Raw genomic sequence first — 24582 nt, forward strand, 5'->3', positions numbered from 1 at the left:
TTGGGATGTTAGGATGACACTTTTATCTATATGTGTGCAGGGTATTCAAAGGCATTGACAGGGTCAGAAAGTAGCACAGTTGTATTTTAAGGGGAAAAAAAGTGTCCAATATGGTTAAGTGGTAGTACTTGACACAATTGCGCCCTCCTTTGATAAACTATGGGTACTGCGTCCCCAAAATTTCAACCAGAACTGAATCAACTCCATCTTCCAGCTTCACAATCTAAAAAATATGCTAAATGATGAGTTTCTCAAAACTTTATTTCAAATTTGACAGCTTTTCATGTCATTGCCCATTTCACAAACAATCTGTGTCCCATCTCCCATGTCTTTTCTCCCATACAACCTAATCTCATGTATTGACTTATCTCATGGTCAAAAAACAACACTTACAAAACCAAGAAGAAAAAAGAAATCATACAAAATGTAGAAAATGTGACTGATGAACATCAAAAAAGAGCATTTGTGATGACACAGAATCAGAGCTTTCAAATTCATTCAAATATAAATGTCAGTCAGGGGCAAATAGAAAAAGTTGTAAGTGCAACAGAGAAAAGATTGGAAGAGACTTTCATCTTCAAACTTCAGAACTAGATGATTCAATCTTAGAATACGGCAGATGTGAGCAAAGACATGAGACTGAAAACACTTGGGCCCTTCAGCTATTGGTTTCAAAAAAAGTCCCATAACCATACATACATAAGAGAAGGGGGGGAATAAAACAAAGTCCAGATTTGAACATAAAAATGAAGAGTCAAGTCTGACAAGTCTGAGCAAGGTGTGACAAAGTTTAAGTGTAGATCAACAGACTCAAAAACAGACAAACAAGAAAATCAAAAACTTGTGATGTAGCTGCTGGAGAGCTGAGCACACAGTGAGTTTATCACAAGGCACAAAGGCGCAAGATAAACCCATCAATACCATAAGATGACATGTTAACAGTCCATATCTGACTTCAAGGATGGTAAAAAAGAAATGTGTAAGCATTTGTGTCACATTTAATGTAATTCTCATACATACAAACAGTCGGATGTATGTTGTAGCGTGGGTGTTGTCTGTTTCTGTGTGCTTGTGTGGCAGGAGTTGTTTAGAGGGCGTCCAGCAGACTGTCGATGCGGCTGACGAGCTCCTGCCTCTTGCCGGTCAGAGTCTTCTCGCTCTCGATGTAAGCCTCCTTCTTGACCTTACCCGCCACCAGCCGCTCCGCCTCCTGGCAGGAGCGACAGACCAGCTCCTTCACTTGGCCGTCCAGCTTCTGCACCTCCCCGACCTGAGAGCGCAGAGAGGGGAGTGAGCCTCGCTTGCACATCCAGGTGAGTTAACAGCGATTCAAAAATGTGCATCACTCACCTTATCAGCCAAGTCGGAGCCCTCAGCTTTGAGGCGGGCCTGCAGGGAGCTGATCTCGTTAGTGAGAGCGCGGTGGTCGGCCTCCAGAGTCTTCCGGCCACTATTGAGCGCCCCTGTGTCGCGGGACTGCTTGTAGCGGTTGACCACCTCGTCCATGTGTCTGTACAGACCCAGACGCTTGTTGACCAGAGTCAGCACCTGCTCTGTGATGGAGGCCACCTTCATACGCACCTCAGCTGCAGGGTCCTAGACAAAGAAGAAAGACGCATGTAAGTGAAGTGACAAGAACTGACTGAAGACAGAAATATACAAAGGATAAATGAGGGTTTAGAGGTTCCTGAAGGTTGTCATACCTTTGTGATGGCAAAGTCCAGGCGGACATAGATGATGACAGTGAAGAAGAGGATATAGAAAGCTCCCACAACAAGGAGAGGCTCCTGCAGCATCAGGATCTTATTGAAGTTATAATGAACCTGTTAAACACAAAATAGGTTTTTTAATACAGATTTGAATTTCATTTCACAGTTCATCAAATTCACACAAGGATTTTCGCCCATCACAGTAAATAATAATAAATTAATGTTTTAATACAAACACTAAGCAAACATGTATCTGACTAAAGGATTATTTTAAATGTTATTCTTTTCTTTGTCCTTTGGCATTTAATGCCTTTATTAAATTAATGTCAGTGAGATGAGAGAAAATGAAAGGAGTAAAATGAGGAACGACACATTGCAAAGGTCTACAGCCTTACTGGAGGCAGGAATGTTGGGGTCAGTTGTCTGTGTCTTAACCTATAAGCCATGGGGCCGCCGTGAGAAATGTTATTCCCCAGACTGAAACATGACCATGGAGTCACTACATGACCCTGTTTGTCGTGCTTAAAAAATATTAGATTTATTAGTTAGTTGATATAACAAGTTGTATCAATTACTACTGAATCAATTATTTTAGTAGGTAAAAATACAAAACATGTACTGCTTAAAGCTTGTAAAATATGAGGTACTGCATGATATTTCTTTGTAATATTTCTTCTTCTGTGAGGTTACAGTACTGTGAAGAGTGTACTTTGAAAGTAAAGTGTAGCCACGAAGATATTAATAACATTAATGGCACGAAGCATCTAAATCCCCACTAGTAGTCCTAGTGGCAATTTAGCTACATAGAAGCTTCTCTGAGCCTTGTTTCAAAAAGCAAGTTGACCATTTCATCTTGATCAGGGGTCGCCATTTTTTTCCCTTGGAGGGCAAAAACTAAATGGTGGGACATGAGCCAACAGCAAAAACATACTGTATAATATTGCTAAGATGCAATAGGTCACTAGCATCCCATGTTTCCTTAATTGTCTGATTTCCTGCACAAAGTGTCACTCTACATGCCATGCTAAGATTATGAAAATAATTAATTATGAGGGATCCTACAGAGTCAAAGAGCATTGTTACCTCAAAATAAAAACAGCATGTACATTACAATTATTTTAATTTGTCTTTAACCGTTTTTCACTAGAACATCTGGTAGGCCAAATTGAAGTTTATGGCAGACCAACTTTCACCTAGGGGCCCCACATGGGGTGGCCCTGATCCAGATAACTTTGCTTTGCTGGAAAAGAACTCAGAATCTCCTCAAACCTGAAACATGGCTGTTAAAAGAGTCCCCATTTGTGAAATAATTGAATCAAACCGTCAGTTTGTACAATGACTAATACATTTAGTGCAGAAGAGTTTTTTTTACAAAAAGAAAAAAAAAAATTTATCAAAGCTAAAATAAAAACTTGTCTATAGCTCTGCAGGTTATCTGGCTCCAACATATGTGGACACAGTAACACTGTGGTAGCTATAAATACGCTGTTAAATCATCTTACCACAACATCCTGGATGTGATGCTCCACCAGGTTGTTCTTGGTGGCGACCAGCACTGGTCGACCAAACGTATCCAGATATGTATAGTGCAGCTGGTTTGGCATGCGATCAATTTTGTAAGGTGTATCCACATGGATGTTTCTGATGGGACATGAGAGGGGAAATATGAGAAATCAACATCAAGTACTGCAAAACTCTCTGCGCAACAACAAACTGTTGATTCATTTACAGACACTGACCTGGCTCCCTCTGGCAGGATGATTTTCACAGTGAGGAAGTCAATGACCTGGTCGTCATACACATGGTCAACCAGCCTCATCTTCAGTGCATACTGGTCACCTAGACGATAAAACGATGTGAAATGTTAGCAACAAACACAAGCGTCCGCCCTGCTGAGGTGGCACATGAGTGAGACACTGGTTTTGTCTGCATCGATCCATCTGTGCTCATCCTCCTTGGACCTTCATAACATGGGGAGGAATCACAGTTATCTCCTGTGTTTGGATTAGTTAGTGTCATCAGAAATCAACTCACCCAGGGTGTAGAGGTACTCGTAGCTGGGTAGATTGTAGCCAATAATATAGTGGGTCTTCCAGCCTCCGAACAAGGGGAAGCGAGGCCTGACCTCCACCTCCACTGAGTCATCCAGAACCTGCAGATGGGAGGTGGAGATGTTGCCAATCTCATCTCTGTAGTAGACGTCCTGGGCCGAGGCAGGAAGGATAGTCTGTTGAGGAGAATGCATATATAGTCATTATCGTCACCTAAACAGTACAAACAGGTCAGACAACCGTGGTCTGTGTTAAATACACCACCTTGAAGGATTTGACAGAGGAGATGCCGCTGTCGGACTGACGCTGATAATCGTAACGTGAAAAAGGCCCCTTCAGGACGGCTCCTGTGTGCCTCAGGTCGATGGTCTCTTCCACAGCAATGTTACCCCAGTGAGAGACCTCGATGGTCCGAGTGATGCTGCTGATGGTGAGGAAGGGGGAGTTGTTTTCATAATGGATCTTCATTGTATCCTGGATAGCAGAGGACACACAGAACACAGAATATGTTTAAGCAACTTTCTTGCAGCTTTACTGGAAGCTTGTTAAATCAGATCAGAGCCGTACCTCGCTGAATGGAGCCACGTCGCGGAAGGGTCCGTACTCAATGATCTCATCGTTCTTGCTGGGGTTACCCAGCTTGGTGTAGCTCTCCACAGTCTTGGAAGCCAGGCGGACACGTGTGGTCTGGCTGCGGGTGGGGTATGGGGAGTACAGGTAGTGGTTCCCCTGAAAGACCACCAGCTGGCGCTCGGCCTGGGTGACGTGTGTGGGGAAGGGCTTCAGGACATGACTAAATGTCATCTCCACCTTTGCTTTCAGCTGAGCACCTGCTGCTAGGCTGGAGGGCAGCTGTACTTTGTAGAAATGACCACTGTGTGGGAACAGATGAGACATGACAGAGAGGAGAAAGGTTAAGATCCCCTTCAACATGATCATGCAATGTAACTCCACCAACTTTACACATTAAAGTGCATTTGCAGGTCTTGGGAAGCACTACTAAATATATGAAAAAAGTAGTATAAAGTCTTTTGTGGCTCCATAGGAAGCTATATGTAATCTGATTAATTGTCTCCAGTGATAGCAGTTTGTAGCTAAGGTGCATTGTGGGTAATGTAGGCAACAGGTTTTGAAAAGGAAGAAGAATGCATGTAATACAAAAGGTGATATTTCTGGTTCTGCTGTGTCAATTTTGATCATTTGTTTTTTCAACTGTCCATAATGAATCCAGCAGTGTTATAGGAGTGCAATGCAAGACCAGTGGACTGCTTTCAGAAGCTGGCACCTACATTACCCACAATGCAACTTAGCCACTGAATGACATCAATGGAGGATGTTTGTCATATTACATGCAGCTTCCTCTGGATCCACAAAAGGCTGCATGGTACTTTTTTCCACATATGCATCTCACAAGTTGCCAAATGTTGACGGAAATCAGTTAGATAATTCATTCAGTTTTCAACCACTATAATAAAAGAGTTAATTCGAATGCACCAATTCTGTGTTTCCATCAGTTTAGTTGTTCGACTAGGCTTGAGAATCCTGGTCGATGACAATGTAAGAGTCTGATCTCTTACCTTTGTCCTGGGATTGTTGTCTGATGTAGTTCAAGGGTGCCATCTTCCTCCTCATCACCCTTCACCTGTGGAAACATGGTGGTTAAAGCAAACTCTCTTTGGAATAAAACACATACAACCCAAATACAGGACAAGTGAGAGGTTTATAATGCAATTCATGGTAGGTTCTTGAAGGACCCATGTATATCTTATTATTGTGTTTAAAACAGACCACTGATACAGCTCCATTCATTGTGGAAGGGGCATGTCTGCGCAGTCACACACGGAAGTGAGCTGCCCAGCGCATACGTGTCATTCAGCCACTGACAGCGTGCAGCGCTGCGGAAGTTAACGTGTTGCTACCCACATCCTTTACAATACAAATGTAATTTATCGGATCCAGGTTAAGCTGTCCAGTTATATCTGCTCACACTAAAGGAGCGGATGCAAATACCTCGCACTAAGCAACATCCATCTTGAAGTGGTAGCTAGCGTTGGCTAACAGTAGCTGTTTGACTTCCGAGCCTGCAGAGCCCACTGTCCGCAGGACCGCACTGAATCACATCACACAGCCAACCCCAGCTAACAGCTGTGATTTCATGCATTCAGTGAACATACAGTAACATCATATAGTAGCATGCTATTAGCCTGTGCACTACTGCTGCTGTCATTTTAACAAAGAAAGATGCTACACATGAGAGCAGCCAGATTTTGCAAAGCCACGATATGTGTAGCCCAAGTTACTATGAAGCGGCTAACAGGCTAAAGCTAGCGAGCCGGGTACAGACAGAGGTGCTGGCGGGGTTTCATTCACTAATGTTCGGCTCACCGAAGCTCCAATGTATGCCAGGTGCGGGGTCAGGTCCTCCTCTACCGCCAACATGAAGCTCTGGACGGCAGTGTGTCCATGGTTGGACAACACGATCTCCGCGGTGATCTTGGCCAGATGAGTGCTCAAGTCCACTGTCCTCTTCACCTCCTCATTCACCAGACCGTCCGCTGAAACCTCGGAGCTCAGAGCCGCCACAAGCAGCAGGCAAGCGGCCAGGAGTGGCGACTTTCGAGTCATGGTTAAAGAAACAAAAAGAGCTGAAATACCGGGGTAAGAGCGGAGAGATTGGGGGAAATGTAGAGCAGCAAAGAAAGGCCGCCGTGCCGCTCTACATCAGAAAGGATGACGCTTCATTCAGCCCGGCGTGATGACGTCACGGCGCGCTCTTCACAACGAGCCGTGCGTCGAAAGCGAGCGATTGTGAAATGTGACACAAACGTAAAAAACAAACATAGACATGAGGGTTTCACACGATACAGCTTCTTACTGACGAGTTTAGGCCCATTTCAGACTGTCTGACCATGACATGTCTGTTACAGTCACCTCTCCTGGCCTGCTGATGGCTCTCGTCTACTGTCTGTATATCAAAAACAGATTTATATATCATCAAACATTGTTCTGATGTTGTACAAATGCATTGTTGTGACAGTTTGGCCGTGTGAACAGGCCGAAATAGCTCAGTTGGGAGAGCGTTAGACTGAAGATCTAAAGGTCCCTGGTTCGATCCCGGGTTTCGGCAGTCGAAGATGGCTTTTAATTGTGATAAAGGATAAATTCACCCTCAAATGACAATTAAGACATAATATATTCGGTTTTATGTCAGCAGAAAGGCAGGTGAAGTTTTTCTAGGCCACAATATAATTTCCAGAGCGTCACAGCAAATCAGTGTTCCTAAACAACTGTCGTAGGTTTTGATTGGGACATTTTTGAAAATGGAAAAAATCCATGAAATGGCTCCATACAGCTCGTTTGGTGTAATCTAAGTCTCTGGAGGTCCTGAGATCCCAAATAGATTAGAAAAGACGATATTTACACCCTTGATGAGAGGTCGATCTTGTGCATCCACTTCAGACAGGGCCCATGCTAACGCTTTTAGCTTAGCAGCTACAGTGAAGATTTCAGTGATCACATCACAAGGAGGCATTAATAAAGAGAGCAGCATGGAATAACATATATAATAAGAAAAATAATCTATTGTCACTTCAATGTCAAGAACAAAATCAAAGTTATCATCACCTAACAGTCATCATCAGATATCCAGATAAGTCTAGCGAGCTGGCCAATGTAAGCTGCTAACAGAAGCTGATAGAGACCTGGAAACTCATTATTATTACATTTAGTCCAGCACCCATACCGAGTACGCTGGCTGGAAAGGAGGTGGGACTGAGTCAGTGTCGTTAATGAAAAAAGAAACATCACAGGTCACAGTTCACAGTTCACTGACACTGACATCAGTTTCAGTGAACTGGGTCTTGAGCATCAAAGTGTAAAGAAAATACTACAACTGCAGACATTGTGTGTGAATTCAGATCTTCTGCAAAAGAGCCATGGCAAGCCGAGACCCTCCTTGGCCCCATTTAGAGAGAGTGAAGACGGGTGACATCAGGACATCCTATCTGTGGCTAGGAAAGTCTGGAGTGAAGGATAGAAATGAGGCGCTAGTCATAGAAACATTGGGCAGGCTCTCTTGTTATTCTGATCAATCAGACATTACTAAAACAAAAAACCCTCTTCCATGTGCAGAATGACTGTAGATGAGAGTATCTGTTGGCCCACATTTTGTTCTTCTGTATCTTAAAGAATAGGCACAAGTCTTAAGTAAGACTGTAACTACGCATGGACAGCATGTAGTTTAATTCTCACGTAGTAGTTTTCTGCTCTTCTACACAATAACAACAGGTCTATTGAATGTGTCCACAATAAGGGCAGATTTATTGAATATGTCCTTACTTTTTGTATCTCATCTGCTATAATGTGATCATCAGATGTGTAGCTTTTATTTTTTCTAAATTATAGCAGTATCAGGGCTGAAACTGCCAAAATAAAAGTCAATAAAGAAATAAAGAAATGGCTCAATAAATAGTAAATATACCATGAAATTAAATGTAGGCATTAATTAACTTACAAAAGGAGCCCCATTCACATACATTCATTCTTTTTCATCCATGTATTTATTTATTATCTTACAAAATGCAAAGGGAAAAGATACCCAGATAAATATGTTGTAATGAACTTGAAAATGGTTAATGAATGAATAAAACAGAAAATTAAATAAGGAAGTAAATAAATATGGACTAGTAAATACAGAAGTACATTAAAACAGAATGTCATATTTTATTAATTGATGTATCCCGATATTTACTTTTGATATCATTTTTTGTGCGTTTGTTAGCATATAATTTATTTACTGAGCCACATCTTTCTTTCTTTCTTTCTTTCTTTCTTTCTTTCTTTCTTTCTTTCTGGCAGTCTCAGTCCTCCATACATTTGTAAATTTGATCCCAGATGAATTGACATTTTTAGCTGTACGCACTGTGATGCTGTGTAAGCAGTCATATGATCTGCTGGATAGATGTCATTAACATCTCGGGAATATTATAAACGCTGTCAGTTGTGTTGTTGTGACATCTCAGGTCCTGTGGAACAAGGCGTGCCCAGCGCGTGACGTCAGCCCTCACGGACAGAGCTTGTTTTGGAGGAAGTGCACACAGCTCGGCTAGCAGCTAGCGCGTTAGCTCGACAGGAAAAGCCAGCGTCAACGGGAACAGGGCGACACAGACTATTGTACCAAATCGCGAAGAGAGCTATATATCGGTAGTGGCAGTGTTGATTTTGATAAGCAGAGTTAGCTGCGAGGCTAGCTGTCGGAGATTATTTAGCTGTCGACTCTCGAAACGAGTTGTTTTTTTACAGCAGACATTTAAAGGAGCCGTTAGCCTGTTAGCTAGCCTGAGCGTTAGCTAACGCTTCCAACCGAGGCGGAGGAAAAGTCCACTTTTGATATTTTTTACCGCAGGATCATCGCCCAGGTCGGTATGTGGTGACTTAAGTTATTGGTTTCACTAACCACATATGTTAACAATATAGCTGTTGTTAACAGGGTTTAACATTTGTTAATAAGCCTTGTTAGCTAACTAAACGTTAGCTTAAAATAAGAAGTGTCACTGATATGGTAATTGTTAGTGGACACGGTATCTAAAGCCACTGGCTATAACGGTAGTTGTTTGGAAAAGGTCCTCCATTTGATAATGTTTCTGTTCCCCAACCTATTTCATATCGTTTTCTTGCATTTTATCGCCTTGCTAATTAGCATTTGATGTCCAAATGAAATGTTTATTCTACCTTGCTAACCCTTTGCAAGTGTGTGTGATTTCTTCATGATCGTCATATAAAATGTTGAGAAAAGACTTTACTTCGGTTTATAAAGTGGAAGTATTCACATGACAGGTTTATTATAGCTGTGGATTATACCGGTCTGTGTATTGACTTGAAACTACAGCAATTGCTGTGCTAATCATGCTTGCCAAGTCATGGTTCCGTTAGTCCTGTGTTTTAAAACCATGTGATCAGTCCCTGACACAGTGTCATGGGGTGCAGATTATGAGAGCCGCACCGATAGCTCTATGCTAAGTTTGCCACAGAACAGCACTGATGTGGATTCAAACCGTGTCTTTTCTTTCTCACAAGTGGCTGTGAACGTGAAGCGATCTGTCGATAAAACCTTTGAATAATCTTTTTATTCAATAATGCGCTCTCCAAGGTCTGTCTCAAGTGGAATGATGGCTTTAAAGCCCACCGGTAACAGTGTTTGGACTTTGGTCATAACAACTGTATGAGGTCGTTTATTATCACATAGCACAGTCAGCTAAGGCTTGATGATGTCTAGAGCAGGCACAAAGAAGAGGATGTTTGATCAGACATGGATTTTAGTATAAAAATAATCCGTACTTCAGATGATATGGATCATTAATTAACATAGCCTAACTCAGAATGATACACTACAGTATAAACGTGTAATGATTAACACAGTTTGTGGTTCCATCCTGAATGTTTTAATGGAGACTGATTGTGTCCCATTTTTGTTCTCAGTTTATTGTAATGTTGGGACTGAAACAATGAAGCTTTATTTCCCATCGAATGGTTTGTCAGAAGCACTGATATCACAAAATCAGCATTTTACAGTACAATAAAAACAACCAGCTGTGGTGACAATAATAGAAGATGTTAATTATATTAGTTCAACAACCCTAGCACTGTTTTGGTAAACAAAGAGTGGAGTCCAAAAGTCTGAAACCACATTGAAGATCTGTTTACTTTTACATAAACCCGGAAATGATGACATTTTGAGCATTTAGAAACATTTACACACACAATTATGTTATAACATGTAAAATGAAGAAGATATATTTGAAACCCAGCATGATTTCTAGGTTAGTAACAAATGTAAGCAAATATGTGGTTTGGCCAACTTAACTCTTTGTACAAAAGGTCAGATTTCCAAGAATTGTATCCCTTCTATTGAAGCATGTGTTAAGAAAGCACTCAGGTGGATGAAGTTCACTCATCACAGGCTTGTTCACTTGCAGGGAAACATGGCATCAGAACTAAGCAAAAGTGTCAGAAGTCCAATTGTTATTCTAAGCAAAGAGGGCCTTTCTCAGATTAACAGTTTCTAGGGGACAGTGCATGGAACTTTAAAATGCTTTGCAGAAATTGGATCAGTTGCATCCAGAGCAAGATCAATCAGACCCAAAATGACCCCACCACCAGATCAGTATATCAAGCTTAGTTTCCTGAGAGATAAAAAAGCATCGTCATCACAGATGAATAACGCAAGACTCCAATCAGCAGAGGATCTGTCAAAAGAAGGCTGTCTGGTACAGGTCTAAGAGGATGTGTATCAGTTTTGAAACTACTCTCAGGAGATGAAACAAGACCAAACACTTGAAAAGGGCTAAAAAAATACCAGAATTTCACAGTGGATGACTGGAAAAAGTCCTGTTTATTAATGAAGTCAAGTTTGAGATTCATGGCATTAACAGAAGGTTGTGTGTAAGAAGATGCACAGGAGAGAGAATGATACCACAGTGTTTCAAGTCCACAGTGAAACATGGTGGGAATATTAAAGGCTGGGGCTGTTTTTTTTTTCTCCTCTGGAGTTGGACACCTGCACAGAAATGACTCCATCCTTAACAAGGAGAAGTACCACTCCATTCTTCAGAGACATGCTACACCCTCTGGTTTGGTATTTGTGGAGAGGATTCATAATGCAGCAGGATAATGCAAGAACTACTCGAAGGTCAAAGAACACCGAGAAGTCATTGACTTCCCTTCACGGTCGCCTGACCCCAACCCCATAAACATTTATGGGGTCATTTGAAGACGAACGCCAAGATTTCTGTGACATCACAAGATGCTTTGTGGAACTCTGTCAAATCATGTTGGGATAGTATGAGTCATCAGGTTTTACTCAAACTTGTGGAGTCCATACTTGTTCAAGTGTATCATTTCATTGAAGCAAAAGGGGTGATAAACTAAGAGATTCTGAAATTAGTGCACATTTTTCTAGTGGTCTTTGACTCTTTGACCCGACTGTATTTTGTTAACAATACGCTACAAAGCAGTGTAGCATATTGTTTAACCCATATAACAGCTTTTTATTTGTTTACGAGGTGAAGGAAACTCAAAATGGGAGACATTACACTCGGTTTCATTCCGAGAACTGGTCCATTTCTTCGGAGTGTATTTAGAGACACACACTGAGCTTATCATCTTTCAGTGAAACCTGTTGGCCCATATCAGAAGGGTCATCACTATGGCATGGCTCTATCCATGTTGTCTCAGCAATTCCAGTGTGAATCTGCTTCTATCTGTTCTCCCCTCTGATCTACTTTTTTGTCTTTACAGCTGTGGGACAATGACGTCAAGGAAGAAAGTACTACTTAAAGTCATCATCCTCGGAGACTCCGGGTGAGTGTTGATGAGTCTGATGGTAAAGAAAACACTAGATATGTCTATTGAATCGAGTCTAATGATAAGACGCTCGTTCTAATACAACAAGCGAGGAAGCATTTTTGTGCTTTGCCAATCAATTCATCACTGTGACTTTTCCTGTTTCACTTGTTTCTGCCCTTCATGCTCTCTGAATGTTGTCTTGTGATATTTTTCCCCCCCCTAGAGTTGGCAAGACCTCACTGATGAACCAGTATGTGAATAAGAAGTTCAGTAACCAGTACAAAGCCACAATAGGTGCTGATTTCCTGACGAAAGAAGTCATGGTGGATGACAGACTTGTCACAATGCAGGTAACGAGGAAATTAAAACTCACACGAATGTCACACTGACTTCTCTCTCATTGAAACACAAGTAACACATCTAAATAACTAAAAAGCTGATAGAAATGCTTTGATATATTGATATTGATGTGCTAATTGTTATTGGTCAAAATAACAATGGTTTGAATGGTGCGACACTGGAGAAATTAATAATTTCTTTGAGTTTTTTAAATTATTTCTTCATGTTTGCTGTTCATCACCATGTCATTTTCCCAAAATTGTATATTTCCTTTAAGGAAAACACATTTTTGAGGCTTTAACTTTAGATGTCTACCTTTTATAACCACAATTCTTTTGTAACAGTCATATTAATTTCAACCTAGTTGAGTTCAGTTTGCTGAGTTTTGGTTAAAATCCAAAGTGTAACTTTATTTCCAGAGCTGGATAATTAAGCTTACTTTGGCTTTGGATGTTGTCTTGTTAAGTATTTTACTCCACACATGGTCCACAGAGAGACAGAACAAACTGAGTACAAAGCTGCATTATAGCTGGTGTTGCTGCATTAAAACCAAATTTTACAAAGGCAAGCAACAAAAACATCCAGCCGATAGCACAAACACATTAGGAAGATGTGGTTAATGTGATCCATGTTAACACTTCAGTCAAAGTATTACCTTAATCTCTTGATCTACAGTAATCTGATTATTTTGCGCAAGTAAACACACCATGCCTTCTTTACTCTTTATCTCAGATTTGGGACACAGCAGGTCAGGAGAGGTTCCAGTCTTTAGGCGTAGCGTTCTACCGCGGAGCAGACTGCTGCGTCCTGGTGTTCGATGTGACAGCACCCAACACCTTCAAGACTCTAGACAGCTGGAGGGACGAGTTCTTGATCCAGGCCAGCCCTCGAGACCCGGAGAATTTCCCCTTCGTGGTCCTGGGCAACAAGATCGACTTGGAGAACAGACAGGTGGGTCCAAATAATCACATTATACTATGTGCATCATTGTATTATTTTTTTTTTCTCTTTTGAAACAACTACAGTTGTGGTTGGTTATATTTGAGGACTAAATATTTACTTCAGCCAAGAGGTTCTGTTTTCACCTGTGTCCGTTGATTGGTTTGTCAGCCGGATTACATAAAAACTACTGCACAGATTTTCATGAAACTTAGATGGAGGATGGGTCTCGGCCCAGAATAGACCAGATAAAATTTTGGTATGGATGTAGGAAATTTTCTTCCCTTTGTTTACCATTGCGAGATTTTTGTTAATTTCTCAGGGAATGATTAAAAAAATAAGGTGTATTTAGGTGGCTGGTATCTATCAGTGAATACAATTTGATGAGAATTCAAATAAAACATATTTAAATCCGCTAGATAAAGATTTTTATTGGATTAGGCTTGATTAAATTAAAGGGCACTGTTGGACCTTGGCGGAGGTATGCGCTCTATTGAGTGCCATTCTGGTTTGTTTAGACTTTCAACTAATGAAACAGTTTTAAAAATTGCAATGTCATTATCTCATGCCTTCTCTAAATCTAACAGCAGCTCCTTTGTGTTTCAGGTAACAACCAAGCGAGCACAGGCTTGGTGTCAGAGCAAGAACAACATCCCATATTTCGAAACCAGCGCCAAGGAGGCAATCAATGTGGAGCAGGCCTTTCAGACTATCGCACGCAACGCCCTTAAACAGGTAACGGACTGCAGCGAGAAATTCTTGCCTGCACTTTAACTCAGCCTTTTCGATGTCGAGAAAAAGATTTTTCTGTTTCTGTGAAAGCTGGGAGATAAGGAGCCAGGCTCTCACTCGAATGTGCGCTTTGATTTCAGGAGACCGAAGTGGAGTTGTACAACGAGTTCCCAGAACCGATAAAGCTGGACCGGAACGAGCGAGCCAAGCCATCAGCGGAGACCTGCAGCTGCTGAGGACGCTGAAGATCTTCCGGGGGGGTCGTCACCGCTGTCACTACCCTGTCTTGCCTTGTCTATATATCCCCTTTCCCATGGTCCACTGTGTTAATCCCTGATGCCCAACATACAAGCAGCATCCCACTCAACCCATAGAGTATACTACTACACACACAGACATGCTGCACTCACCTCCTTATATATACAAAAAACACATTTTCTATAAAATATGAGTCTCCTAGCCCAAAGAACACCTTAAGGAAACATTATGGAATTTACTTGTATGATGCTTATTACTTCCCAGTGTTTCCCCTTGTACTTTTTCATGGCGGTGGTGGTTTGGGCTAATCTCATTTTCGGTTCCATGTAAATTGCTGGTTTCACACCCAGTTTTGGTTCTAACTGCTTTTATTTGGATACTTTGTGATAAATCGAAGCATTATCTCTATACATGTATGTGTTGATGAGTAAAGTTAGAAAACTAATTTTTTTGTTTTGTTTTTTTTTTTAATCAAAAAGTTTCTTTAGCAGTGGTGGTTGTTTTCTTACTTTCACAGCCCGCCACTGCTGCATGAATAGAGGAAACACTGCTCCCCCATTTTACTCATTTGTGTTGTGGCTTAATTTGTTCCACTCTCCAAAAACACTTATTACCATGGTTTCACTTTACCTCGTGCAACCTTAAAAAAAAAACTGATACCTAAAGAGGGGTCAGAAATGAAGGATCAGAACGTGTGAAGTTGCATGTGAGGATCACATGAATATGCTGCCTGCTGATTCGCGCTAATTGGCACAGAATTGAACATCCGGTCTATCAGACAGTGTGTACAGATCTTTTTCTTCTTTTTTGGGCACTTCTGTCATCCACAATAATGAAAGACTTGTTCAGACATCTCATTTTGGAGCCACAATAAATGCAATTGTAGCTCAGGTTAAGGACATCTGAGAATCCAGACTCAGCTCCTTGATGTAAGTGCTGTCCCTAACATGGTATTTGCTGTTCCTCTATCGGGGAAAATAAGGTTCGTCTTGTAATCAGTTATTCTTGGTACAACATTTGACGTGAGAATAAACGAAATCAAGGCGGCATGTCATTCTACCTGGAAGTCCTGGGGATTTTTTTTTCTCGAGTATAAATGTAATTCATAACTGAGTACTATTAGCTAGTACATTTCTTTTTACTGTCAATTATTGCAAGACTTTGTATATTTGCAAACCTCAGTCATTGTGTGGGGAAGGCAAATAGTTGTGCTGTAAATCTCCATATCTGACTCTGCCAGTTGCTCGTGTTGGCAAACAGTTTAAGTGCTTGACTTTTCTTTTAACCGATCAGATCTGTCTGTTCGTATTATGTTTAAACTCTGAAATGCATTATAGATTACAAGATAGCATACATACTGTAACTTTGAAAGAAAAAAAAATGTGGGGGAAGTATTGGCATTCATCATTATTATATTATTAATATGATAAATGCATAGCATCTACATTGTTTCAAAATGTCTTTGCGTTTCAAGTAATAAGGGTAATAAAGATCTTGAATAAAGCGTTCTGTGTTTATTTGATATTTATTGATAACATTTTGAAATCAAATGGTATCTGTGTAGCATATACTTTATTACAACAACGTTTATACGAGAACATACATCTTTCTCATACCCATTCAAATAGTATTGTGGAATAATTGAGGCCTAAATGGCCTTTGAAACACGGTGGATTGTTCAGTCACACTTGTTATCTTCTGTGGGTTCTTTGTTTCTTATTGGCTCCCTGAAGCCACTGCTGAAGTCCTCCTGTAGACTTGCGCTTAGCCTTACATTCTTGCTCTTCTTTACTTTCACACGTATTGGGCTCCTTCCTCTTTGCTGCTGCACTGCTTGTCAGCCAGCTCTTCATCATGTTACTGCTGGCTGAGGGCTTGGGCTCCTGGGGGTAAAGGGTCAGATTTGTCAGCTGAAACATCTCTATTCGCCTAATAGCCGGCACTACACCGCTAAAATCCAAACTTAGCAAATAAAACATCATATTAAATCTGATACCTTTTTGCTGTTGAGATCCACTGGCTGAAGGCACTCTGGAGAGTTGTTACGCGAGTTGTTTACTAGTGAAGAGACGGGATGAAAAGTCAAAATATCTTTAGACTGGAGCAGTTTCAAGGCATCTAGGGACTTCACATCCCCAAAATCAAGCCATCTTCTCACTTCTTCCTCCCCATCCAGGATTGCAGGCATCCTAAAACACAACCACAAAGTAATTTAGCATTTCATTACAGACAGTAATGTCTGTAATGAGTAAAGTGGAAAAAACAGAGCATGTTTTTCAGTTAACTACCCTCACCTATGATGGATGTTTTCCAGTTTAGGGGAAGCGTTCACAGTGATAACGCTGTATGTGTAAAGGGGTTCTCCACCACCTGGAGGTGTCCAGCAGTCAAACAGTCCAGCCATAGTCAGCAACTTCCATCCAGTCCACTCACCTGCTGCTTCTTCTCCCTGGCAAACACATAGAGCAGAGGGGAACAGTGTCTTTAAGTAGTAAATATAAGTAGATTTTATGGAAAAAAAAAAAAAAAAAGGAAGAATTTGTTTTTGACCATCTTCAGCTTGACACATCAAAACTAAATCAAGTTTGTATGAAATTTCTACAAAACCAGCTGGTGGACACATGCACATTTTTGCTTTGGCTCGTCTCCCACACAGGATATTTTCAGCAGTGGTAATTTCCGCCACAGCTGCACTCTCTCTACTTCTGTTCTGGATGAAAGCACATGTTCATGGTGCTCATATTGTAATAGAAAAACCAATACAAACCTCTGTTAAGTCGGGGGAGGCCTCCACTGGAGGGCATGTTGTCTCTGAATTCTCCTTATTGCGAGCTGAGGTTGTGGGGTCATCCTGATCCTCTGTTTTCTCCAGAGTCTGAGGGAAGTATATGAAGAAAGGCTGCTTGCCTTTGTCCTGCCTCTTCCACTCATAAAAACCATCAGCCAGAATGACACAGCGCTGTCCTTTAACCAGGGGGTCCTTTGTGGAGACAACAAAGTGATTAGAGACTCCTGTGTGCACATACACAACACTGAGAGACAGACACAAAACATTGGGAACATAGCTCTGCAGTGCCTTAAAGTGTTTGCACCTTGTAAGATTTCTTCTCCAGTATGTTCTCACTGCGGCAGTTGGTGGTGCTGTATCGCATCATGCTCGGGTCCTTCTCCTTGAACCAGGAAGGCACCAGACCCCAACGCATCGAGGCCAACACACACTCATCCACAGGAGCAGTCTGCAGACACAGAAGTTGTGAACACAAAAACATGAGCACCTGCACTATATCATGCTATCCAATGCAATTATCCTGTTGTCCATACTACATTAGGGCTTACAATGTCCCATATTGTTCAGACAGGTATGTGTTCTGGGTCATTCTTTCAGTTACTAAGTTGTGGCGTTTTTGCGTGTTTACACTGTGCATACACAACCGTACACTTGTTCTTACCTCATCAAAATGCCTCTGGGACAGCAGGACGGGACTCATACTCTGGGGGCTCTTGTTGTAAGAGGGTCGGTATTTATCCTCATCTCCATCCCTCCAGCGGGGCTGTCTCCGCCGCCCTCCTCGGCTTCTGTAGGAGCAGGCTCGGCTCACCTCGTCAGGAGCAAGAGTACAAGCGGTTCTTCCACACATTTTACAGCTGACACGGCCGCCTGAAAAAGAAGTTAAGCTGAGTAACTACTAGCTAGTTAGCTACGTTTACACTTCTACAGTGTTAGCATGTTAGCTTGAGTTGATTTCAAGAAACATATCTTTTCCCACTGGCTGTAAAGGAGCCAAATAAAACATTGCTCGGCTTACCTGTTCCGGGTGAGTAAGAGGCGTACCGTTGCACTTTTACGTGAATTGTGTAAAGACTTCGTGTATACAGCCACAGCTACGTGTGTGAACGCACTGCTGACTGAGAGGGGATTTGTCTGGACACAGGCTGCAGAGCAAGCGCGCACGTGACACCTTGACGTACAGCAGCCCCGCCCCTCCCCGCGTTTGCCGGAGCCAAGATGGCGACAGAACAAAGACAAATATCCAAAATATAAACAAAAAACCCCACAATTATTTAAATATTTTACAAGAGTTAACCAAGTTAAGGTTATTTGACTTTTTTTCTTTCATAAATCAATGTTAGAGTCAGAAATAAGAAGTCAAATACTATAACTGACACGTACAGGATAAACAAATAGTCCATTGAATTTGTCTGAATTGCTATACGTAAAAATAAACAATGTGTGCGTATAAACTTTAAGGTTTTGTAACCTTGGCGTACACAGAAAAGGTTGAAAACACTCACCGCCCGGTTAGTGCTAGCATGAGCGGCTACTCTGAGGTTGCCATGGTAACAATACACAAGGAGAGAGTCCGACGCATCGCGCGCTCCTCCGCTGAAACTCAACCGGCACTGCAGTCAGTACACCTGCAGACCTCAGCAGGTAAGAAACACGCTTACTTACAGGTTTACTGCTACAAATATCGGTAATAGGTTGAGGAGACACCTATAGTGAGCTACTTTTACAATACGTTTTAAAAGGAGACAGTTAGACGTCTGTGGTTTGTTTTAGAGAGTATGTGATGCTAGTTTTACAAAAGAAAAATGACTTGTAATCTGTGGTGGCTTTTTAGCAAAAATGTCAGAAATATTTTGTGCGTACGGTGCACAGGGCAGGATTTGAATGAGCATTTCTTTTGTTGGGTTGTGTGTCCAGTCGCAGCCCTCTGTTCAACAGGTAACTGAAGGAAATCAGACTGAGTATCACAGCCTACCTGGGGTGTTAGATACAAACCTGACAGGTGTAGCCAAGCAGTCTCCTGCACAGCAACTTGACCCACTTCATAGTCCACTGCGCTTGGAGAGAGGCTGATCTAAAAGTAGCCACAGGTGTGTCTGTGTGACACCTGCAGTTGTTTACAGTTTCAATAATTGTATATTACTTATGTAACATTTTTGTACACTTTTACACTGTGTGATTAAATGCTGGATGATTAAATGTTGCAATGATTGAAATGCTGTGTCCTCTGCAGCAGTTCGTGTCTGACCAAACCATGAATCAGAGCGAGAGAAAAGGTTCCCCTGAAGAATGAGAGCTAATGTTAATATGGAGGAGACCAGGTCCAATCAGTCTGTCCAGCAGGACCAGGAGGGACACCAGGCTTCTGATAGATGCTGCACACCATGCCCAGACAGTGGTGAGAGACAGAAAGCAGCACGGGAAACACTGTCCCTGTCTGAACACCCGACAAATAATACTGGAAATCACTAAACATTTTCTTGAATTGTTAATCAAAGTTTGGCCCGCAGAGGATTTGCAACCATCTATTTTTTAAATGGGTTGACAATTGTTGTATTTGTAACACACATGCCTATATTGTCAGTTGTGACCCAATAAAAAACACACAAAATTCTTCATTTTCATTGATACACTACTGTTATTTTATGACTTCATATTGTCAATAAATTATGGACTGAAACGTGAAAGGTCTCTACTGTATCACTTCACACCTCCAGAGGACTTGTCCTTGGTATTCATAGCGTCTGCTTATAGATCACGAGTGCTGAATTAATCATGAGGTCAAACTCAGAACAGGTGGCCAAATGTTTGAACTTAGAGGCCATGTATTAAAGTTGCATGACTTTGCTCTTTTGGCTTCAAGCCGAAGCTTTAGTCACATTGTTTTTTGGTTTATCATTGTATATGTAAATACTTACATCAGTTATATTTGGCCTATGTTTTCATCAGCCATGTTGTAGACATTTTTGATAGATCGATTACAGTTCCAAATGTTTTGTTCCATGTTACGATAAAACTGTATCCATGCATTTGTGAATATTCTTTTTCCTCTTACAAGATGTTCTTTCGCTCATCGGGTACAAACATGCTTTGGTAGGTTAGGATCTTTCTGGATGAATGATGGCCCATTTTACTGATGTAAGTTGTATGACAGAGTGCTCCTGATGTTACTGTTACTGCAGGAGAAACAGAAGGCCAATCTAATGACCAGAAGGTCACACCTGTGGTCCAGCAGTGCAGGCAAGATAAAAGCAAAAGCCTGCAAACAGGTAGGTATACTTTGCAAGTCGACAACTAATACCCTTGCAGCATTAACTCCTAAGTGCAGGTTGTAGGTGTGTGTGTGTCTGACAGCTACCTCTCCTGAGGGCAAAGTTCGTCGCAGTTTTGTCAGCCCACCTGTTCTTAACCCAGAGAGACTGAAGACAGCCAAAGCATTTGTGGACAAAGCTGTCAAGGTGAGTTACATTACTGGAAGGATTAAAAACTTATCTCCAAGGTCAAATTTGTTTTAAAAGTTGTCCATCATTTCTGTGTTTCCTCTCTGTACACTCAGATGCATAAGGTATTCTCTGTCCAGGGCCCTTACCCTGTCATCAGGGCAGCATTGAGGGCCCGAGGCTGGGTAGAGCAGCATATGCACCTCCCCACCCACCATGCTCACTTGCGTCACAGCGAGGAGGGCAGAGCGAGCTCCAATGATGCTGGTGACAGCGATGATGATGACGGTGAGCCAGATGATGAAAGTGTGACTGTTACAGAAATCAGATGTCTGTCTACATCCCATCATTTATTAACATTGCTGCATCTTCCAGACAACTCAGACAGTGTCGAAAAAGAGGAGGATCCAGATGAACTCTATGATCTCAAGGTAAAAGTGCCTGATAATCATGCTGGACATATGTAAAGTTCTTAATAGCAAACTTCATTAGATTGCCAGTATCAGCCGTCATCTTTCCCCTGCTCTCATACAGTCTCGTCTGGTGCGGAATGAAATGGTTAATTTCTACTGGACAAACCGTAGAGACGCCATCAACAGCAACAGCTTGCAGGCAGAACAGATTATCAATCATTTTGCAAAAGCAGGCAGCTTCGCCACCAAGGTACTGCACATTTACAGTATATGCTTTTATCCTTTCTCACAGTAACAGTGCTCTCCTGCCACACTTACTTACCACTGTTTGCCTTGTCAGGTGGGGTTGTGTGTGAACCTGAGGAACCTGCACTGGTTTGATTCAGCTGACCCAGACACCTTCTTTCCCCGCTGTTACAGACTTTGTGCACAGGATGAGAAGCATGCTTTCATTGGTCAGCTCTTACTCTATGGCCCATCACACTATATAACACATATGTATTTTCCATCATCCCTATACTTTCACTTACAGAGAGAGCTCAGTATACTTCCCTCTGTGTCGTTTGTGTAGAGGACTACAGGAGAACAGCCTGCGCTGGTCTTCTGAAGTACATTGTGGAGAAGGAGCGGGCTGTTCAGGGAGAGCAAACGAGCCACAGCATTCATGGTATGAGCATCTCTTACATGACTGTGTTCGTACTCAGTGTAGTTAAATAAAGACAGACGTCACTTTCTTGCTCCACCATCAGATCAAAGGAAACGAAGCAAACAGCGATCTAAACCAGTTGTCCTTTCCAAAATGATTGACAGCGCACTCAAAGTATGCCAGGACTTCCTGGAGAGTCTAGAGCATTGTGACATAGACAAAAGCTTGGGGACACCACAAACACTCACAAAGGAGGAGTGGGCAGAGTTCATTGACAGTTACTACCTTGTTGTTCAGTGAGTACAGTGTGTGTTGGGTGTATGAGTGGTAAAGGGTCTTTGTCACTTGCTACAGTTTCTCCTTCCGTCTGTTTCCTTGCTCAGTGGCAGAGCAGAGATTGGCAACAGTGATCACTTTGTGGCCTGTTGCGAAGCCATGCTACAGAGGCTGGTGGAGGTCTGTCCACAGCTGGGCATAGACGGCATACACAACATCTGGATCATCAAACCAGGAGCTAAGTCCAGAGGCAGAGGTGAGAAGTCAGACTCTATCAGAGACACATAATATCTGCTATAGCAAGGAGGCTGACTTGCCAACCTGCATTCTAGGTATCAAATGTGCCAAGCGTCTGGATCAGATCCTCAGGCTGGTGGACGCTGATCCAATCCTAATCAAGGAAAGCAAGTGGGTGGTACAGAAGTACCTGGAGCGCCCCTTTCTGGTCCACGGCACCAAATTTGACTTGCGGCAGTGGTTCCTGGTCACCGACTGGAACCCTCTGACCGTGTGGTTCTATAAGAAGTGCTACTTGCGCTTTTCTACGCAGCCTTACTCGTTGGATACACTGAACAGGTAAGACAGTGATACTGATGAAGGGATGAATGAATAATAAAAGGCAGAAGCAGATGTGAAACCAGATGAACGTCAAATTTGAAAAAGAGGAAGTGTGAGAAAGATACAGAGTATGATTATGCTTGTCGTTTGTGGCGGGAGATTTGATTTTGTGTCAGTGCGTGGTATGAAAATAGCTGTTATCCTCTGGGTATACTCAAATATGTCCTTAACATTAGCAACATTCAAGTCATACCAAAAACTCAAGCTGTCTCTAAAACACCTGCTCACTTACAGTACATGCAAGATTGCTTTAACCTCGACCAAGTTTCATAAGCAACAAATGAGAAATACTCCAAAAATACTTTCTGTAAGCCCTTTACCCACTCACTCTCCCCTCTTTTTTACAGTTCACTTGTTATAGCCTGGCAGAATTATAGAAAGAATGCATGCCTGGTGTTCAAGCTGTTATTAAAGTTAGAAGATCGTTGCGAAGTAGTTTGAAAGCAAACTAAAGAGTAGAAGTAGTGACAGGCTTGTGTCATTTCTCTCATTATGTCATTACACTGTCTCACTCAATTCCTCTAATTTCTCTGTCCATTCTTGTCCTCTCTTTACCCCATCCTTTCAGCTCTGTCCACCTGTGCAATAACTCCATCCAGAAGCACCTGAGGCCCTCCCAGCAACGCCATGGAGGTATCCCAGCAGACAACATGTGGTCAGATGACCAGTTCAAGACCTTTCTGTCGAGTCAGGGTCGGGAAGCTCAGTGGCAGGCTGTGGTCGTCCCCGGGATGAAGAAGGCTGTGATTCACGCATTACAGACAACACAGGATCTTATGGACTCACGCAAAAACACATTTGAGCTCTATGGTGCTGACTTTATGTTAGGTAGGATGTGAACACTGCAACAGCTTTTGCAGCAGCTGGAAATGTATATAGTTTTTTTTTATTTGTTGTCACTGTTTTTGATTTTAATATTTTATGTCATTTTAATATGAAAACATAAGAAAGTTTGTGTTTCTTAGGTTGTGACCTGCATCCATGGCTGATAGAAATCAATGCCAGTCCCACTATGGCTCCCTCCACCCCTGTGACAGCCCGCCTCTGCACTGCTGTGCAGGAAGACACGTTAAGAGTCGTCCTGGATCGGAGAGCAAACCGCACTGCAAACACTGGAGACTTTCAGCTCATATATAAGCAGGTAAGGTAAAAGTTTTGCCTCTTCTTCAGGTTATGACGTATTTTGAAGTGGCCCATATTGTGAGGGTGATATACAGTACTTCAGATGCCATTTTTGGTCTCTAGGCAGCAGTAGAAGTGCCACAGTATGTTGGAGTCAACCTGCTTGTTGAGGGCTTCAAGGTCAAATGCCCCTGCCCACTTCCTCCACTGAGATCCTTCACCCGTTTAGCACCGGAACGCAGAGGCTCCATCAAGGAGAAGGAGCCTGCTGCTTCAAAGCGTCTGCCCAAGATAAAGACTCAGCTCAAAAACACCAGCAGCGTGGTTCCACCTCCTTCTCTTCTACCTCCTGAGCCACCTGTGCCCATCCCTATTGAAACCATCACACTTCGCCTGCCAATGACCGTGACGTCCATCCAGCTGCCCTTAAGCGCACAGCCTTACCCTGAATTTTTACAGAAGAGGAGATCAGAGGTATCCAAAGTCTGTTCAGAGAAAGACCAAAGTCCTGCTTTGACTCTAGAGATAAACAGATAAACAGTCCAGACCAGCACCATGAGTGCCTAAAAAACTTTCAAAAGAAGGTTTGTTGACCAAATCGTTCACTTGTTCCCTCAATTTGAACTTTTTGCAGGGGTTGTGCTTCATAATAAAGTCAGAATTCGAGAGAATGCCATGTCTTTTGTCACTCACTTCTTTCTGTCTTTCTTTCTTTCTTTCAAAGATTTCAAAATTTCAGATTCAGTGATTTGATATAATACAACAATGCCACTGCTAGTTTGGGCTTTCCACACAACAGGCTTGACTGTTTAATAGGGACTATTTATTTGATAGAAAGTAGTTTTGTTACATGTTTACATGTGGATTATCCAGAGTAACAGGGAGGCTGTTTCAGGAATGTTGCTGTT

General features: G+C 42.1%; 4 protein-coding genes and 1 non-coding gene across 6 annotated transcripts; 3 read left to right on the forward strand and 2 right to left on the reverse strand.

Annotated features, from left to right (window-relative positions):
• Positions 1-243: 243 nt before the first annotated feature.
• rpn1 (ribophorin I) lies at positions 244-6503 on the reverse strand. Its single transcript, XM_073468169.1, has 10 exons — positions 6146-6503; positions 5338-5402; positions 4328-4634; positions 4025-4234; positions 3744-3936; positions 3449-3548; positions 3212-3350; positions 1704-1823; positions 1351-1596; positions 244-1270 (listed from the first exon to the last, which is right to left on the reverse strand). Exons 1-10 carry the CDS (start codon positions 6383-6385, stop codon positions 1088-1090), a joined length of 1803 nt encoding a protein of 600 aa, XP_073324270.1. The 5' UTR covers positions 6386-6503; the 3' UTR covers positions 244-1087.
• Positions 6504-6814: 311 nt separating this feature from the next.
• On the forward strand, positions 6815-6887 carry trnaf-gaa (transfer RNA phenylalanine (anticodon GAA)). The gene has a single exon. It is a non-coding gene; the product is annotated as a tRNA-Phe (tRNA).
• A 1940-nt stretch (positions 6888-8827) lies between these two features.
• LOC140997770 (ras-related protein rab7) lies at positions 8828-15875 on the forward strand. Of its 2 annotated transcripts, none has more exons than XM_073467789.1 (6): positions 8828-9177; positions 12056-12118; positions 12327-12453; positions 13175-13393; positions 13988-14116; positions 14254-15875. In XM_073467789.1, the coding sequence occupies exons 2-6, from the start codon at positions 12066-12068 to the stop codon at positions 14347-14349; spliced, it is 624 nt and encodes a 207-aa protein (XP_073323890.1). In that variant the 5' UTR covers positions 8828-9177; positions 12056-12065; the 3' UTR covers positions 14350-15875. The 2 variants fall into 2 exon arrangements, with proteins under 2 accessions (XP_073323890.1, XP_073323891.1); XM_073467790.1 differs by having other exon boundaries at positions 9098-9181; positions 14254-14440.
• A 2-nt stretch (positions 15876-15877) lies between these two features.
• hmces (5-hydroxymethylcytosine binding, ES cell specific) lies at positions 15878-18268 on the reverse strand. The gene is made up of 7 exons (XM_073467788.1): positions 18178-18268; positions 17821-18029; positions 17464-17607; positions 17139-17351; positions 16666-16820; positions 16368-16560; positions 15878-16254 (listed from the first exon to the last, which is right to left on the reverse strand). The coding sequence occupies exons 2-7, from the start codon at positions 18007-18009 to the stop codon at positions 16063-16065; spliced, it is 1086 nt and encodes a 361-aa protein (XP_073323889.1). The 5' UTR covers positions 18010-18029; positions 18178-18268; the 3' UTR covers positions 15878-16062.
• Positions 18269-18657: 389 nt separating this feature from the next.
• On the forward strand, positions 18658-24260 carry LOC140998428 (tubulin monoglycylase TTLL3-like). The gene is made up of 16 exons (XM_073468721.1): positions 18658-18803; positions 19077-19249; positions 19393-19557; positions 20342-20428; positions 20514-20617; positions 20716-20887; positions 20975-21030; positions 21134-21262; positions 21353-21467; positions 21584-21670; positions 21762-21954; positions 22042-22190; positions 22267-22510; positions 23121-23380; positions 23518-23693; positions 23798-24260. Exons 3-16 carry the CDS (start codon positions 19449-19451, stop codon positions 24209-24211), a joined length of 2295 nt encoding a protein of 764 aa, XP_073324822.1. The 5' UTR covers positions 18658-18803; positions 19077-19249; positions 19393-19448; the 3' UTR covers positions 24212-24260.
• The last annotated feature ends 322 nt before the right edge of the window (positions 24261-24582 follow it).

Source organism: Pagrus major, chromosome 6, assembly GCF_040436345.1.
Source record: "Pagrus major chromosome 6, Pma_NU_1.0".
NCBI lineage: Eukaryota > Metazoa > Chordata > Actinopteri > Spariformes > Sparidae > Pagrus > Pagrus major.

Bases quoted from the DNA above. Each gene is read 5' to 3' on its own strand.
- rpn1 (XM_073468169.1), bottom strand. From the start codon at position 6,385: ATGACTCGAAAGTCGCCACTCCTGGCCGCTTGCCTGCTGCTTGTGGCG. The intron at 1,824-3,211 runs GTAAGATGATTT...TGTGTTTAACAG, and splicing joins ATCACATCCAGGATGTTGTG to GTTCATTATAACTTCAATAA. The intron at 1,271-1,350 runs GTGAGTGATGCA...CTGCGCTCTCAG, and splicing joins GCTCCGACTTGGCTGATAAG to GTCGGGGAGGTGCAGAAGCT.
- LOC140998428 (XM_073468721.1), top strand. From the start codon at position 19,449: ATGAGAGCTAATGTTAATATGGAGGAGACCAGGTCCAATCAGTCTGTC. The intron at 20,618-20,715 runs GTGAGTTACATT...CTGTACACTCAG, and splicing joins TTGTGGACAAAGCTGTCAAG to ATGCATAAGGTATTCTCTGT. The intron at 23,694-23,797 runs GTAAGGTAAAAG...TTTGGTCTCTAG, and splicing joins TTCAGCTCATATATAAGCAG to GCAGCAGTAGAAGTGCCACA.
- hmces (XM_073467788.1), bottom strand. From the start codon at position 18,009: ATGTGTGGAAGAACCGCTTGTACTCTTGCTCCTGACGAGGTGAGCCGA. The intron at 17,352-17,463 runs GTGCAAACACTT...GTCTCCACAAAG, and splicing joins TGGAGAAGAAATCTTACAAG to GACCCCCTGGTTAAAGGACA. The intron at 16,561-16,665 runs GTGAGGGTAGTT...GTTGTGTTTTAG, and splicing joins CTGGAAAACATCCATCATAG to GATGCCTGCAATCCTGGATG.
- LOC140997770 (XM_073467789.1), top strand. From the start codon at position 12,066: ATGACGTCAAGGAAGAAAGTACTACTTAAAGTCATCATCCTCGGAGAC. The intron at 13,394-13,987 runs GTGGGTCCAAAT...TTTGTGTTTCAG, and splicing joins TCGACTTGGAGAACAGACAG to GTAACAACCAAGCGAGCACA. The intron at 14,117-14,253 runs GTAACGGACTGC...CTTTGATTTCAG, and splicing joins CACGCAACGCCCTTAAACAG to GAGACCGAAGTGGAGTTGTA.